This window comes from Ovis canadensis, chromosome 19, assembly GCF_042477335.2.
Source record: "Ovis canadensis isolate MfBH-ARS-UI-01 breed Bighorn chromosome 19, ARS-UI_OviCan_v2, whole genome shotgun sequence".
Classification (NCBI taxonomy): domain Eukaryota; kingdom Metazoa; phylum Chordata; class Mammalia; order Artiodactyla; family Bovidae; genus Ovis; species Ovis canadensis.
The window spans coordinates 57,934,212-57,950,080 of record NC_091263.1 but is presented as its reverse complement, the minus strand read 5'-3'; the positions used below and the strand labels follow the sequence as shown (position 1 = coordinate 57,950,080).

The following is a 15,869-nucleotide window of genomic DNA, read 5'->3' as shown; positions in this document are numbered from 1 at the left end:
CTGGGGAGTGTTTGTCAAAATTTATTATGAAAGTGGAGGGGAATTTGGGGGAGAATGGATACACATATTTGTATGGCTGAGTCCCTTCGCTGTTCGCTGAAAACTATCACAACATTGTTAATCATCTATACCCCAAAACAAAATAAGTTGTTAAAAAATACGAAAAAAGGAGTAAGGTTTAAATTTTAAAAAAAATTCAAACAACATAGGAGCATGTTCAAACAACAGGAAAGAAAGCCCATCTTTGCCATCACCCAAGTCTTTTTCCCAGGGAGAGCCAGTGAGCACTCTTTGTGGTGCAGGCTTCTAGATCTTTCTGCTCAGACACAGAGTCATGCCTTGTCAAAAACAGGATTGCACTAGCTAAGCTTTTCTACACATTACCCTGTTCCCTTAATATATCATGGAGGCCCGTCTCTGCTGGAACACGCGTATCTTTCTCATTCTTTTCACAGAGGCCTGTTGCCCGTTATTCTCCTGCACAAGAGTGTTGTATAACCTTTATTTAACCATTTATTCTAGGGAAGGCATTTAGATTGTTTTCAGTCTCTGTTCTCCCCCGAGCTGCGCCCCGCCCCCCATTTTATTATAGTTATGAACTGTTTTAATGGTTAAAGGCCACTTTCATACCCAGACCTCTTCTTTCCCCCACTAGGAAAAGAAATCACGTTAGGGAACCTCGCTGAATACCTTGTGCCTCCAGTTGAATTTTTTGACCTTGCTTTTAATTTTCTGTCAGCAGTGGCCCAGTCTGGCCACTGCAGACTTCTTAGGAATCTGCTGGAGGAGTCGGGGTGGCCTGCAGATTTTAGCAAACTGCGAGTTCATTCAGCAGCTCGCTGAGCAAAGAACATCTTGATTCTATCAGGCTTAATCCTGGGTCCCTGATGGGCTGGCTTTTGTGGTTGTTAGCAGATGGAATGCTGCGTTGGAAGGCGGAGTTCTGGGATATTTGGTCTTCTGAGCGGTCTTGAAACAGAACTGAATGGCAGTGGATCTTTCCCAGTGCTCTCGGGACATGGGGAAGTCCCCACACTCGATATGTTTACAGTGACACAGTGGTGGTTGTCATAGTCCTTGCTGAAGTGGCGGCACGCTCATCGGTCAGACTGCTACCTGCTTTACTACGTTATCTCACAACTGTTTGCTGAGAAACGAGCGTCCAGTTATGACGCTCATCTTACAGAGCAGGGTGGTGGCCCGTCCTAGTCCCACGGCCAGGCGTGGCTGCGCCTGGGAGGGGGACCAGGCTCACTGACTGACTTAGCATCCCTGGCCTCTGGGCTCCTTGGCTACCAGTTATTTCAGCAAGTGAGCTCCCCTTTGTTTAAGTGGGTTCATGCCTGCCCCCCACGCCCATGCTCTTTACACGGTGGAGGGGGAGATGCTGGTGGTGTGGAATTAATTTGCAGGAAGGAGCCCCATGTCTGGGCTGAGACAGCTCTGTTGTGATTGGGTGGCATGTGTATCCAGAGGCTCATGTAATTGTGGGTTGAAGGTCCAAATTCAGGGGGAACAGAGCTGAAGACCCCATACAGAAAATGGCAATATAGGTATCTGTCCCTTGAGAACTTCCTCTCCTCCAACCTCATCTTCTTTCTGTTGGTAATGGTGAGAGCCAGCAGTCATAAATTATTTGGAATTTCCCTCAGCTTGGTTCCCATTCAAGACTTTAAATTGGGAGTTTTGTTCCTTTTATGACTTCACAATCTTTGGGCAGGCTGCCATTTCTGTAACTGGTTCATATGAGTTGTAACATGAGGTGAGGTATGGGGGGGGAAATGCAAACTGATTTCTCCCTTTTCAAACTGAGGAAGTCACCTTGATCTGATTTTTGTAACAAGGCTCAACTTATACAAGTTTGCAGTGGAAGAATGAATCCCTATCCTATTCATCATCGTTATTATTTTTTAGCTTTTATTCTTAATTGTAAAAGGAATAAAGAACCCTCAGGGGACATAGCCTAGCATGAGACACAAAAGGCAAAAAATTACGTGTGTGTGTGTTTTTGTTTTTCTTTTCTTTTTCTTTTTTCACCTTAAAAGGTCTTCAGTGTCTTGCCTTGGGGTGGGGAGCTCATGCTGGTTTTCATTATAATGATGCTGTATCTTTTTGTGGAATATTTTAAAGCCAATCTAACTTATTTTCTTATTTTAAAGTGTAATTTGTATTTGGCACAGGGCCTGACACTCAGTAGGCAGTTAGGAAGTTATTTGTTGGCTGCAAGAATAGATGAGTAAAGTGAGCTTTTCAAGAATTCATCCTAATTTCTGTTTTCTGGGGAAAATGCAGGTTAATATATTGGTTTGGGTCCGCAAGAGCAGAGCTGAAGCATCTCCCTTCTGACTCAGTTTCCCTGCCAAGCAGCCGTTCTGCGTGGAGGACTTGCCAGATGAAGGGCCAGGGTGGGGATCTTTAGAATCTCCAGTCCCTAGGGTGCAGCAGAGGCTGAGCAAGTCATGGTTGAGGCAGGGGCACTAACGATCCCGCCCTGACTCCTGCTTGCCCCTCCCAGGTCCTGTGCTGTCACTATTTACCACATTCTTTCCCTGGAACCTTAGCAGTTTGGGGGCGGTGGGAATGAATGGGGCCAGATCAGAAGGGCTGCTGCATTCCCCTCCCAAGCACAGCTGCTTACTGGCCATGCTGCCCAGGGGTGGGGCCTGTCCGTATGCACATCTCCTCATCTGTATAACGAGCGTCGTAACTGTGCTTGCCTTGTGAGAGCCGTCATGACATCATGTGTGTTCAGAAAAGTCGGAAGGATAAGAGTTGGGGCTCCGGGGAATTCCATAATTTTTCTTGCTAAAATGATGCATAAATACATTTTCATCAGTTAACATTACTATTACAGAAGACTTTAGGAAATATCTATATAGCTTGATGACTTTCTGCACTGAAAGAAATAGTTCTGCTTTATCCTCTTTCTCTTTAGAGTAGTATTGATAATAAAAATAAGCACTGGGTTTTGATATCTGAAAAGCATGTTGTAGTTCCTGAATGGGAAAGAACAAAGAAATCCTTGATAGGACTTTTTTTTTTTTTTTTAATGCCAGCATGTCCTAGATCAGCTATTCCCTGGTAACTCAGTAGGTAAAGAAGCTGCCTGCAGTGCAGGGGACCCAGGTTCGATCCCTGGGTCAGGAAGATCCCCTGTAGAAGGAAATGGCAAACCCCTCCAGTATCCTTGCCTGGAAAATCTCATGGACAGAGGAGCCTGGTTGGCTGCAGTCCATGGGGTCACAAAGAGTCGGGCACAACTGAGCAACTAACAGTATCAGTATGTGAATTAAACAAAAATAAATAGTTTGGGCTCAGAGGGCAGCAGAGAGAACTGTGGTTAAATTTAGGCTCTCCTATGTCATTTTTGGGAGACACCTCTGTGAGCCTCTGCTTTCTTATCTGTAAGATTGGGTTAACTGCAAAAGCCATCCTGATAGGGTGGCTGTGAGGGTCACATGAGGCAATGCCTGTGGCCCAGAGGAGAGGTCTGCACGAGGGCTGCTGTCCTGTTTTGGCTGCTGTTGATGTCAGGAGAGGACGTGTTTAGAGGTCTTTCTCAGGTCGTTTCTCCTGCCCGTGCTCCTTTCCTTGTGGGCTTCCCTCTGGGCTCTGCACAGGATGAACAGTGACAAGCTGAGCTGGAGTTAAAGGTGATGAGGGCCTCCGTTCACAGCCAGTGTTTATTATTTCAGCTGGACGTGTTCTCAGAGCATTTGTGGCCGGAAGCTGTGAGGGAGGGACAGACGCCTCCATGCTGAGGCCTCTACAGCTCACGCTGGGGTTTACCCGCACCTCCCAGTGGCTGAACTCTGGGCTCCTTGACTCAGGGCTCAAGCTCAGGAGTCCCTGCGGCCTTGTCCTGATGGCCACTCAGGAGAACTGTGGGGCAGCAGTGGGATGACTTAATACAGGGGCCTGAAGTTTTAGGGTCAAAAAGCTAGTTCAGATGCACTGCTTTGACCATTTTGGAGCATCTTTCCATTTTTTCTTCTTTCTTTCACCTTTCTAACAGGTTAGATTCCTTGTTATAACTTCTCAGGGATTTCCTACTAATAGTAAACGAAAAGAGACTTACTGTCTTCTAGGCACTTTACTGTAAACCATCTTGTTTAGTTCAGTGTGACTTCACTACTGAATATAAAATAATCCTCAAAAGTGGTAACTTTTCAAAAATGGCATTGAAAAGAAAACCCACTGGGATAATGCAGATAGTTCCCCAACCAGGGATCAAACCTGGGCCCCCTGCAGTGGAAGCACAAAGTCCTAACCACTGCACCATCAGGGAATTCCCATAAATGTAACTTTTAAATAAAAGATATCTCTTGATCAGAAAGTAGGTGTTTGGGATAAATTATGAAGCAATACACTATCATAGTACCTAAGATCTGAAAGTCTACCCAGAACTGTGTACCAAAATAAAAATAAGATGTTTATAGAATACTGTAATTTGTTCTAATTATTATCAGCAAAAATTGTCCAGCAAGTGAGAAAGAACAGAAGGAGTAGCTGGCAAGTTAGAAAATTGGACATCTAAAGTGACATGCAAGAAATGTTTATGGACATATAGATGAAACCTCGAATCAGGGATTTTGAGAAGGTTTACTCTATTCTGTTGCAAAGAAATCCTAGCCACCATTCCTCATGCCATGCCCAGGGCAGACATTACTAATCTGCATGGTAGTCTGAGTCTCTATATTCCTCATGCCTTGTTCACGGTAGGATTAGTAATCCATTTCAGCAGTCTTTCTCACTGAATCTAGTTGGGGTCTCAGCACCTTTCTCAACTCACCTCATGTGCCAACACCAATGACCACTCTCGGTCTACTGAATCTTCTCGTGAAAAACTGCTAGCATGAAAAGGCCTTCTGAACGAACTCTCTTAACTGAACCCTGATGTAGGGATGTGTAAAACGTGCTCATTCAAACAGCTCCTTTGTCATCCTTGAGTAGTTCATGAGCAAAAAACAAAATTGGAAATCCAGCTGACCCCCGTGCCCTGATCCACCCTTATTTCATTATATCTTACTGACATAAATGGAAATAGGCCCTTGTGACTTCAGGTCTTCAAAGCCCAGAGTATCTTCTTATTATAGTCAAACTGCTATGACAGAGAGCTTTTTAGAAAAATGAAGTGGATTTTTTTTCAGTCTTTAGGTTGGTGGGACACCCTATTCTGGGACCCAGGTTCCTTCCATCACCTGCCTGGCCTCTTTTAGGACAGGTCCGGTTCAGTGACTCTGATGCTGGGCTGAGAGGAGGCCCACCCACTGTCCAAGGCTACATGATTTGAGACAGGGTATATCAGACGCAACTGAAGCATCTGAGCACACACACATGGCCTTGATGAGCTGTGCCCAAGAGCACATTAGACGGAGGTTTCCTGAAACCCCTACCTGTCCTGGACTCCTTCAGCCACATGTCGTCTGCTTCTGACCTGGCAGCCGGCTGCACTGGGACTAGTGACTTGCTGTCCTTACAAGGGATGGTGTCCCCCCCCAGGCCTCTCCTCCTGGGTCCCCGCTTCTGACACCCTGGCAACAGCCAGGAGGGAAGGTTTACATCGTGAAGGTAGCGGGAGTGATGGTTGTGTGGGTCCACACAGCTCTACTTGTAAGAATAGAGAGACGTGAAACAGCACCGTCTCTCTGACCTAGAGGGGACTTGTCCACAAAGGAGGTATTTCTAAAATGCTGCTGAAGATTGCCTAAGAGTAGCTGGTTTCTGTCCTAATACCTGCACCCATTCCAAAATGCTGCTTACCAGGACTAGGGAACTGATGTGCTGAAAGGATCCTAGAATTTGTAATAGCTTGGATTTGACTTTCTAGCTTTAAAAAACCCCAAAAACAAAGATAAAAGCAATAACATTACCCTCACTCACATATAATTCAGGCTAATTTGAAGTAGTTGCAGAAGGTATGTTCACAGAAGGTGTGTGTGGCTTGAGAGCTGGTGTTGTCTGGAGCCATTTATGTGGGGACTGTGATTGGTTGAATTCGGGAAGAAGAAACTATTGGCCAGTTGCCAACCCAATCTAAGCAGACTCTAGGAGGTTGGGCGTTGCCTTATTTTATTCCTGAAAGAGGCTCTCAGTACCTCAGAAGGTGGAAGGCTGCCCAAGAGGCTTCCAGCTGACCTGGCCCTTTCCTCTTTTTACGTCTCTGCTCCGTGTTTACATTCGACATAAACATCACAGAGCACGCTCACGGCTGCAAATTCTGTAGTCAGCTGTGATGGTTACACACGGACACTGTGACGCTGTGTAGCATTTCATTTTCAAGGCGCAGGGAGTCTCCTATTTCATGTGGGTGGGAATGGGGGAGGCCTTTTGGGCAAGTCGCCATCTTTTTATTGTTCCAAGAGCTCGGTGAAGCATTTGAACTCTCACCTGTCAAAATCGCTTTTGGAATGAGGACCGCTCTCCCTCCAGCTTCTTAGAATAGCAGAACGAAAGTATCATTTATCCCAATGAGACCTTAATGGGGGCTTTCCCGGTTGAACACCCACCTTGAATTCATTGGAAACAGACGTTCTGGGCGTTGTACGTTTCATAAATTTGACTCCAACTTTTACTGGGTCATATTTCCCCCAAAATCATTTTGAAAAAGACTCATGTCTCATTCCTTTAAACCAACATGTGTAAGCTGGGTAAAAATAGAGCAAACTGGTTTCATGTTTTGATTTATGGATGAAATCTGCAAGTTTGCATTTGTAAAGCAGTTAGCACATCACTCAGGAAAGTTTGAGCTTTGCACATTGATGCCCGTGGCTGGGTGACACTCTGACCTGTTCAGATACTGCCTGCTGCAAGATCTGACCCTGCCTGGTATACCCGTTTCCTTGATTAGCAATAAGTACGCATACTCTCTGCTTCTATCCCCTCCCTTCCCCTCATGAGACTGCTCTTTGCTCTTTAAGTTGAATAAAGGAAATGGGCATGGAAAATTGTTTGACCCGATTTTTTTCTGCCATCCATAGATAGTAACTCACTAATCAGTAGCACTTTAAAGACAGATTTGTAACAGGGCATCTAATCCAAAAATCTCAGTTATGGTCAGGGACTGGCAGTTGGTCCAGCAGAATGAATATGAGCAACCTTGGCTGCTCATATTCTGTGCAGGGTTCAGTGTTTCATGCAGATCGCTGCTCCTTTATTCACCACAGGACCTCAGAAGCAGAGCTGCCTTTGTGGTTGCACAGACGGGGCAGCTGTACAGGGCCCCATACTCAAGAGGGTTCTGTGTGCTTGTTTTAATGCTCTGCTGTTGCCATCTTGATATTCTTGATACTTCTGGACAAAGAATCCTGCATTTTCGTTTGTTACTGGGTCCTGTGAATTATTCGGACAGTCATGTGTAAACGTTCGTCATACAGTTCATCATGTAGAAAATCCCTGGGTGCCTTAACTTTGAATGAGGATCACTTACATTCAGTGTGTCTTACCAGCCAGTTCATGATACTCTTTACTCTGTCATTTTATGTAATCAAGTCTTGCTGTGACTGAATGTGTAACCATGAAATTACCTTTGATTTCTGTGGGTTTGGGTGTGGGGTGTTTTTTTCCCCCTTTGTAAGAGGACGTCACAGTAAACAGTTTGATTAAAAACAAGAAATCCCCACCCTTTCAGTTTTGAATGGCATGCCATTTACTCCTCCAGAGCGTGTGAGTTTATTTTTCATGTGGTTGCAGTTGAGTTTCATTCAGTGGATTTTGACGTGTGTTTAACCAACATTCAGGTGGCTTGCGGTCAGTGGGAGGAAGGGACAGGGCGTGGGGAGCTGCAAGATGAAGAAAGCTCAGTTACTCCCCGTCCGGTGCTCACAGCCCTGGGGGTTGGAGGAGGCTGAGGGTAGAATGGTGTGACCACACATAGGCTAGTGGTAGTGAAGTGCACCATCTGTTTGTAATAGATATGGCCCTTGAATGATGACCCAGGGTTTATCCTGCAGGAGGTTAGGGTAAAGGGTCTTTCCATCAAAGGGCATACAGAACAGGTGGAGATGTCCAGGGGGTTCAAAGCAAGATGTGCTTCAGGAATGGGGAGTCTTTGAGCCTGGATTGTGGAGGGTGGTGGGTGATGGTGGCAGGGTGGAAAAGCAGGTAGAGGTTATGTGGGTCTCTCAAGGTGCTGAATGTTTAAAGAGTTTGACTCTGGGCAGCAGAGACTATTGGTGAATTGGGAAGCATATAGGTAGGTACCTTACCAGAAGGATGGTTCTGGGTTCCGTGAACAATGGTGGAGTTTCATGGCTGTTGAGGAATCAGAGGGGAGGAGGGGCCCCATATTTGGGGGGACAGTGTAGAAAAGGATTTGCCAAGAGGTAGGGAGGGAATTGTGGGAACTGTACCAGGGCTTTGAAGGAGAGTCCTAGAAGGTTCTGACATTTTCACTTTGGGGTCCTGGCAGAATGGGAGATTGCAACAGAGGTTGTTTGGTGGGAAAAGCGTGTAGGAAATGGAGAGACAGACAGATAGTTATCTTGGAGATAATGTTTGAATTTTGGTGGGTGTAGTTGGAGGTTGGAAAGAGGAAAGAGTCACTGGGAAGCCAAGGGGAGTGGGAAGTAGAAACAGTTTCAGTGAGAGTTCCAGGAGGGGCTGGCCAGTGGCAGAGCATGTCTCGTTAAGCTGGGAAATGACTAGAAAGGGGGCCCTGCCTTTGTCTAGTCACCTGGCAACACTTTGCCCAACTGTTAGTGACCTCCTTTTATGAATGACTAACTTGTCAGAGAAACAGAGATGAACGTGATTGGTAACACCCAGTATTGGTGAGATGGCCTCTGAAACCTGTAGATGGGTGTGTAAACAGAAACAACTTTTTTTTTTTTAATTTATTTGTCTGCACCAAGTCTTAGTTCTGTCATGTGGTATCTTTTTAGTTGAGGCATGCAGAATCTAATTCCCTGACCAGGGATCAAACCTGGGCCCCTGTATTGAGAGAATGGAGTCTTAGCCACTGGGTCACCAGAAAAGTACCAGAGTATCTTTTTATAGGGAAAAGATACCTGTGACATTGTGATTAGTGAAAAGAAAGATTTCAAGACTGATCATGTAGTATAATATAAATTCAGGACAGCAAATACACATATGTGTATACACAAACTGTTAGATGGCATACTGCCTAGTTAACAGGAATGCAGCCACCTCTTTTTATTGTCTATATTTCTGAAATGATTTCTTGAAATTAAAAAAAAATGACTTTTTATAATGGAAAATTTCAAATGCATGTAAAAATAGAAACAGTGGGGGACTTCCCTAGTAGTCCAGTGGTTAAGAATCCACATTTCCAGTACAGAACGTGAATGTGAACGTGAAGTCGCTCAGTTGTGTCCGACTCTTTATGACCCCATGGACTGTAGCCTACCAGGCTCCTCTGTCCATGGGATTTTCCAGGCAATAGTACTGGAGTGGATTGCCATTTCCTTCTCCAAGGGATCTTCCCAACCCAGGGATCGAACCCGGGTCTAGTGTGGATTTAATCCCTGGGCAGGAACTGAGATCCCATCTCTGTTCGTCAAAAAAAAACCCAAAACAGCGATCAAAAATAGAGAACACAGAATAATGTGTTCTCGTGTACTCATGATCCGCTGACGCTAGTTAACAATGTTTTGGAATCTTATCATCTCTGCACCTCAAGTATTTTGAAACTGATGCCAGCATGACATCCTTTCACTCTTAAATAGCTCAGTGTGGGTCTCTAACAGCTGAGGTTTTCATTTACTTTCTTACAAAGACTGGTTCACACCTGTGTGACTAGAGGCTTGACCCTGCCTGTGTTTCTTTGCTCAGACAGCAAAGCCATCGTGGATGGGAACCTGAAGCTCATCTTGGGCCTGGTGTGGACGCTCATCCTCCACTACTCCATCTCCATGCCCGTGTGGGAGGATGAAGGAGATGACGATGCCAAGAAGCAGACGCCAAAGCAGAGGCTGCTCGGGTGGATTCAGAACAAGATCCCCTACTTGCCCATCACCAACTTCAACCAGAACTGGCAAGACGGCAAAGCCCTGGGAGCTTTGGTAGACAGCTGTGCTCCAGGTACGTGCCCACGGCTGCCTGAGCCATCTCTTCCAGAGTGGGGGTATCGTTGACCCCTGAATCTCTTGGTTTTCGGAAAGCTAGGTTTGCTGTGACTGCTGTATTTGTCCTGGTTTTTAGCTGATTGCAAGGTATCTAAAGGAACTAAAAATGGCTTCATTTGCTTTCTGATGAAAAGTCTTACAAGACTTTCCATAGACTTGTTTGAGCATGGAGTTATTTACCCAAATTCTGAATGAAGGCCTTCATGCTCTAAGCAGACCTTGAGTTTAGCTTCCAGACCCCAAGTCCTGCTTCTTCCCCCTCTTCCCACAGTGGGTGCCTGGTTTCCCATTGGCTTCAACATGTGCCCTATTAGGTGGTTTGGCATGAAAATCTAAAAACATTTATTGAGTGGAAAGTACCCGTTTTTATCAACCACTGGGTTGACTGTATATGGCTTTCTCCACCCTTTTCTTTCTGCATTGCTGTGAAATAGTTCTTGGTCAGGATCCAGTTGGAGCCTTTTCCACCCTTGATGGGTTCCTCTTTTCTGAGTGGTTGAATGTACACCAAGGTAGTAATTACCCTCACTGCAGGGTTTAGATTGATGGGTAGAGTTTGCTGTTACACTCAATAGAAAAAACAGAGCCTGTGTTTATGTGCACCTCCAAAATTGTTTTTAATAAAAAAAACTACTCTAACAATCATATTTTCCATTTACTGATTGCTTTGTATATGCTGGGCACATTAGTATTAAGTAAGCTAGTGGTTCTCAATGTACGCAACTAGCTGGTTTCAACTGGAGAGAGGGAAGGAGGATGGTCCCAGTCCCCAGTCTTCCTTGAGAGCCTGTAAACTGTGCCATCCAGAAGCAACTAGAAGCTCAGCATTAGTTCATTTCCCAGTGCCCTCTTCCTTGCTCTCATGCAAAGACACATTTTAGGATGCCTCTTTCTAGTTTAAACCTGGGGATTTTTAGTCCAGTCCTGTACTTCTTGTGCATACAAAAGATTTTGAGATGATTCTAGATTTAGATCTTTGAGCAAGTGAATGTTTTAAATATACAGGATGCTAGTCCAGTCTTTGTAGATATGTCAAGGCTTGGAATTGTGACACTGTAACTTATAATAAGAAATATATCTTTGGTCTTTGTCACCTTTCCTGCCACAGAGCTCTTAAAACCCTTGAAATTTACCAAGTGGTGTCTTTCAACCATGCCTAAGTTTATTAATGAGGTAACTTTTGGAATGCCTGTAAGGATGGGGCCTGGATGTTAGGGGAATCAACCAGTGATTAGAGGATTGGAACCTTTGCCCCTCTCTCCGGACTTCCAGGAAGGGAAGAGGAGATAGAGGCTGAGTTAGTAACTAACGTGAGGTGATGTGATCAGTGCATATAATGAAGCTGCCATAAAAATCCGTGAACTACCGGGTTTGGGAAGCTTCTGGTTGGTGAACGTGTGGTCCTGGGAGGGTGGCATGCCTGAAAAGACATGGAAGTTCCTTGCCCCTTCTCCCACCTGCCCTATGCATCTCTTCCATTTTATAAGGTCCTTTACAATAAACCAGTAACCCAGTAAGTAAACTGTTTTCCTGAGTTCTGTGAGCCACTCTAGGAAATGATCCAACCTGAGGACGGGGTGGTAAGAACCTCTGATTTGTAGCTGGTTCATCAGAAGCCCAGCTCTGAATGAGTTAGGGGTCAGGGAATCTGTGGGACTGAGCCCTTAACTTGTGGCTTTGATGCTATTTGAGTGTGATGTGTCAAAAAAGTCTCACTTCCTAAAAGACACCAGGCCCAAATGGTTTTATAGGCTTTGTTTGTTTATTTAGACCACCCCATCAAGGAATGGATAATCTCTATCTGAATGCAAGAAGAACAACCTGAAGAAGTCTCAGCTCAGGCAGAGTGATTTCTACCCTGGCTTAGTCATATCCATGATACATTTGGCCCAGAATGCATACAGTTCACTAAGATTTTTGGAAGAAACTGTTTTCTCAAGAGACTGAGTGAGTTTAGTTTAGGCACAGAGTTGCTTTCACCTCTTCAGTCAGTTAACACCAACAGCATCTTTTGTGTGCTGTTAACAGGTCTGTGCCCAGACTGGGAATCCTGGGATCCACGGAAGCCTGTAGATAATGCCCGAGAAGCCATGCAGCAGGCAGACGACTGGCTAGGCGTCCCGCAGGTACGTGTACAAGCACGCACGGCCCGCCGAGCTGTTTCCTCTGATGCCCTGTGGATGCCTGTGGTCTTGCACGCAGTCTGACCTCCTCAGTGGTCAGCTTTCAAGGAGCATTGCCTGGGGCCCTCTTCCATCTTTCTCAGTTTATCCACTTTAATAGATGCTCATTGACTTAGATACTTGTCTGTTTGTCTGCTCAGTCGTGTCCGATTCTTGGCGACTCCAGGGACTGTGGCCAACCAGGCTCCTCTGTCCATGGAATTTTCCAGGCAAGAGTACTGGAGTGGTTTGTCATTTCCTACTCCAGCCAGTCTTCCCAACCCAGGGATCAAACCCACATCCCTTGCATCTCCTTCACTGGCAGGCAGATTCTTTATCACTGCACTGCCTAGGTGCTTGTAGATTCCCTAAAAATCTTTACTGTTACTTGTGACAGATTTTCTTGTATATTTCTTTTCCAAAGATCACAGAGGCCATGTTTGGAGGCCAGACTGCAAATCTTGACCTTAACCATAAGAAACTGCCAATATTTGACCATTTTTTAGCTATGAAACATTTGTAAATCCAGTATCTTTAAGAAAGTCACTTAGAACTTTTAAAGAAATATAAATCAAGATAATCTGCTATCAGTGGAAATTGTGGGAGAATTTGTATTGCCCATAATCCTAACACAGGAATATAACAAGGGAACTTAGAAATTGAATATGTCCTGGACACCATCTGCTGTAGCCACGTTGCTTAGTTGAGGTCCAATCTTCTAAGCCCTCCAAGGAGTTTAAATAGCATCTCCTGACATCATGACTCCCATGTTCAAAGACTCGGTCAAGAAAAGTTATGGGTAGCCAGTGCCAGGCAATGGATGACCTCATTACAGACTCCATTAAGGTCTTAAGTTGGTATTCAGAGCTGAGGTCAGTGTATTTGTATCAGGATCCCTTGGAAGGTAGAAAATCTTGCCTGTATTTCTTTGGTTTGGTTTTGGCATCATGTCTCTGCTCCAAGGCCCATTCCTTGGCTCTTTCACCTTTAAGAAGCGGTATGATTTGTTTTTCATCTCCCTTTAAACCCGAAATCCATCTCCTTTTGGCATTCATGTGATGTTGGCAGTGTGTAAAATTGTTGAAGGAGCTGCCGAGAAGAAATGCCAAAGCAATGCATGTCCTGTATTTTGCGGAATGTATTGGAGGCAAGTGTACAAACCCAAATAGCTATCTTGTTGCAGCAGGCTAATTATCAGAATATTTCCTGTTTTGGGTTGTTTTTTTTTTTTTTTCCTTGTTTCTTTTACCATGGAGTGAGGGAAGCTGGGCACATAATGTTGTTCATCTGAATTTGGTTGATCTGGTGCATGAGAGACTTCTGTTACTCCGAAGAGGTATGGCTTATTGCGGGCAGGAGAACATTTTTTTGCTATTTAGGGCTGGATCAAGTGGTGAAACTGGGGCTGTGACACCAGCAGGGAGTCCACCTATTTAGCAAGGGTCTAATCTTGCTCCTAAGCTGAATGTCAGGAGAAAATTTCCCCTTTCCTATTTTGAAAATGGCTTAAAACATATTGAGAGCTGTCTTAGCTCAGGCTGTTATAATAATACCACTGACCAGGTGGCTTAAACAACAGACGTTTATTTACTTCTCAGTTCTGAAAGTTGGGAAGTCCAAGATAAAGGTGTGCCAAGAAACTATGTTCTTGGTGAAGGCTCTTTTCCTGGGTTGCACACAGCTGCTAGCTGACTTCTGGCTGTGCCCTCAGGTGGTGGTGAGAAACTGAGCTGAGGCCTTTCTTCCTCTTCTTGTAAGGGCATCAGTCCCATCGTGGGGGTTCCACCCTCATGGTCTCATCCAGACCTACTTACCTCCCAGAGGCCCCGCCCCCTATTACCATCACACCCGGGGTTAGGACTTTAACATATGAATTAGGGGAGGACGAAAGCATTCAGTCTGTTTCTTAGACCACATATCTAATGTCATTGCATTATCTCATTTTGGTTTTATTAATTTTTTTATTTTTAGTAGAAGCTGAGTAAATAGAAATGTAGATACTGGATAAAAGAGCAAATATTTTGGCAATATGCTTTAATCCCATGTATTCTTGTTTCTTCTTCTTCCTTACTTGATAGAGATTAGTCTTTCTGGAAAGGAGAGTGGGTAGCCTTTTTTGTGGGGAGGTTTGAACCTCTGGAAATTACATACAGAATTGTCTGGAGAAGGTCCTTAGCTTCCAAAGATAATGGTGACACTTCTAAAAGGTTTGTTTTTTTTTAAAAAACAAAAAACCAAAAACTAATTTTGGCATGCCGGTTTCATGCAGTTTCACTTTATTGAGAAGCTGACTCAATTTCTTTATACTTGTAGTTGTTGGTTTAAGAGATGTTTGCAAAAACTTTAGTAGTTGCAAAGTGCTATGTTCTGGGTGTTCATCTACCCTGTCGTTATTCTAGGTCATCACTCCTGAAGAAATTATTCACCCGGATGTGGATGAGCACTCAGTGATGACTTACCTGTCCCAGTTCCCCAAAGCCAAGCTCAAGCCTGGAGCTCCCCTTAAACCCAAACTCAACCCCAAGAAAGCCAGGGCCTATGGTAGAGGTAAGCGCTGGTCATGTTGGATTTGAGGCTTGTCCTCTGGTCTTGATTTATTCATTTTTATTTATGTGTTTAATTTAAATTTTTTTATTTTTAATTGGAGGATAATTTCTTTACGATATGGTGTTGGTCTCTGCCATATAGCAACATGAATCAGCCACTGTGGTCTTGATTATTCAGGATCGAGAATGTGTAAGCTTAATATTTTAAGACGTCCCAGGCCTTCTTTGTCAGATAGCTTTTTTAAAATTTCCTCCTTTACCTAAAGGTCCTTGTGTTTATTTCTATCCTTTTCTGTCTTGTGAATCTAGGCTTCCAAGAACAGTGCTACTTTAATGTAATGGAGATGGATGAGTTTGTACTTTGTGATTTGGATGCAGTAACCCTGAGATAAAGAAAGGACTATTCTTTCCATTTTTCAGATGAGCAATCAGAGGCCCAGTCCACAAAGGAAAGGGGATGCTGGAGTGGAGGGAGAAGGTGAATGGGGAGGTCCCCCAGATTGCCATGGTGGGGTGCAGCAGGAGCCTGGGTCTTCTGACTGCTGATTCATTTCTCCTTTTGGTTATGTGAAAGCTGTGCAGGTTTCCAGATGCAATGGGAGCTATTGTTAACCCCTGGCAGATACTTCCATGCTAAGACATCCTGTTTATAATCTCCCAGCCAGCTGCCAGGAGTGTTCTGCTCAAAACGTTCGAGTAGGTCAGAGGCATTCTGAGGAATTTGGTTTTCTGGTTGGCACCTGACTTCAAGCCTGTTAGCTTTATTTACAGAGAACAGTTGCATTTCAGCCCAGTGTGGTTTCTGGTAAAAATTAGTACAACAGGATATAATTTATTCTCTTTTCTGTGGTGAGGGGGAAGAGTACATTCTATTTTCATAATTGCAATTAGGATCACACACACACAAAATATTTCCCATGTTTTCCCAGATTTCCTATAATCTGCCTACTGCTCTTAACATTCTAATGTGTTGTCTTGCTCTGTGTGTGCTCATGTGTGTGATTGTTGAACTATTCAAAAATATATTGCAGGCATGGTAACATTTTGCTCCTCAGAACATCAGCAAACCTTTCCTA

General features: G+C 44.4%; 1 protein-coding gene and 1 non-coding gene across 7 annotated transcripts in view; one reads left to right on the top strand and one right to left on the bottom strand.

The window, feature by feature from the left end:
- The window catches only part of FLNB (filamin B), a 139,209-nt gene that overhangs the window by 49,456 nt on the left and 73,884 nt on the right, over positions 1-15,869 (top strand). For all 6 annotated transcript variants that reach the window (XR_011250668.1, XM_069560563.1, XM_069560562.1 and 3 more), the window contains exons 2-4: positions 9,793-10,041; positions 12,114-12,211; positions 14,647-14,794. Coding sequence is in view for 5 of the 6 variants with exons in the window: in XM_069560563.1 (XP_069416664.1) it covers positions 9,793-10,041; positions 12,114-12,211; positions 14,647-14,794 (495 nt within the window). In the remaining variant the exon portion in view is untranslated. The remainder of the gene's footprint in view (positions 1-9,792; positions 10,042-12,113; positions 12,212-14,646; positions 14,795-15,869) is intronic.
- TRNAG-UCC (transfer RNA glycine (anticodon UCC)) lies at positions 4,216-4,288 on the bottom strand. Its single transcript has one exon. It is a non-coding gene; the product is annotated as a tRNA-Gly (tRNA).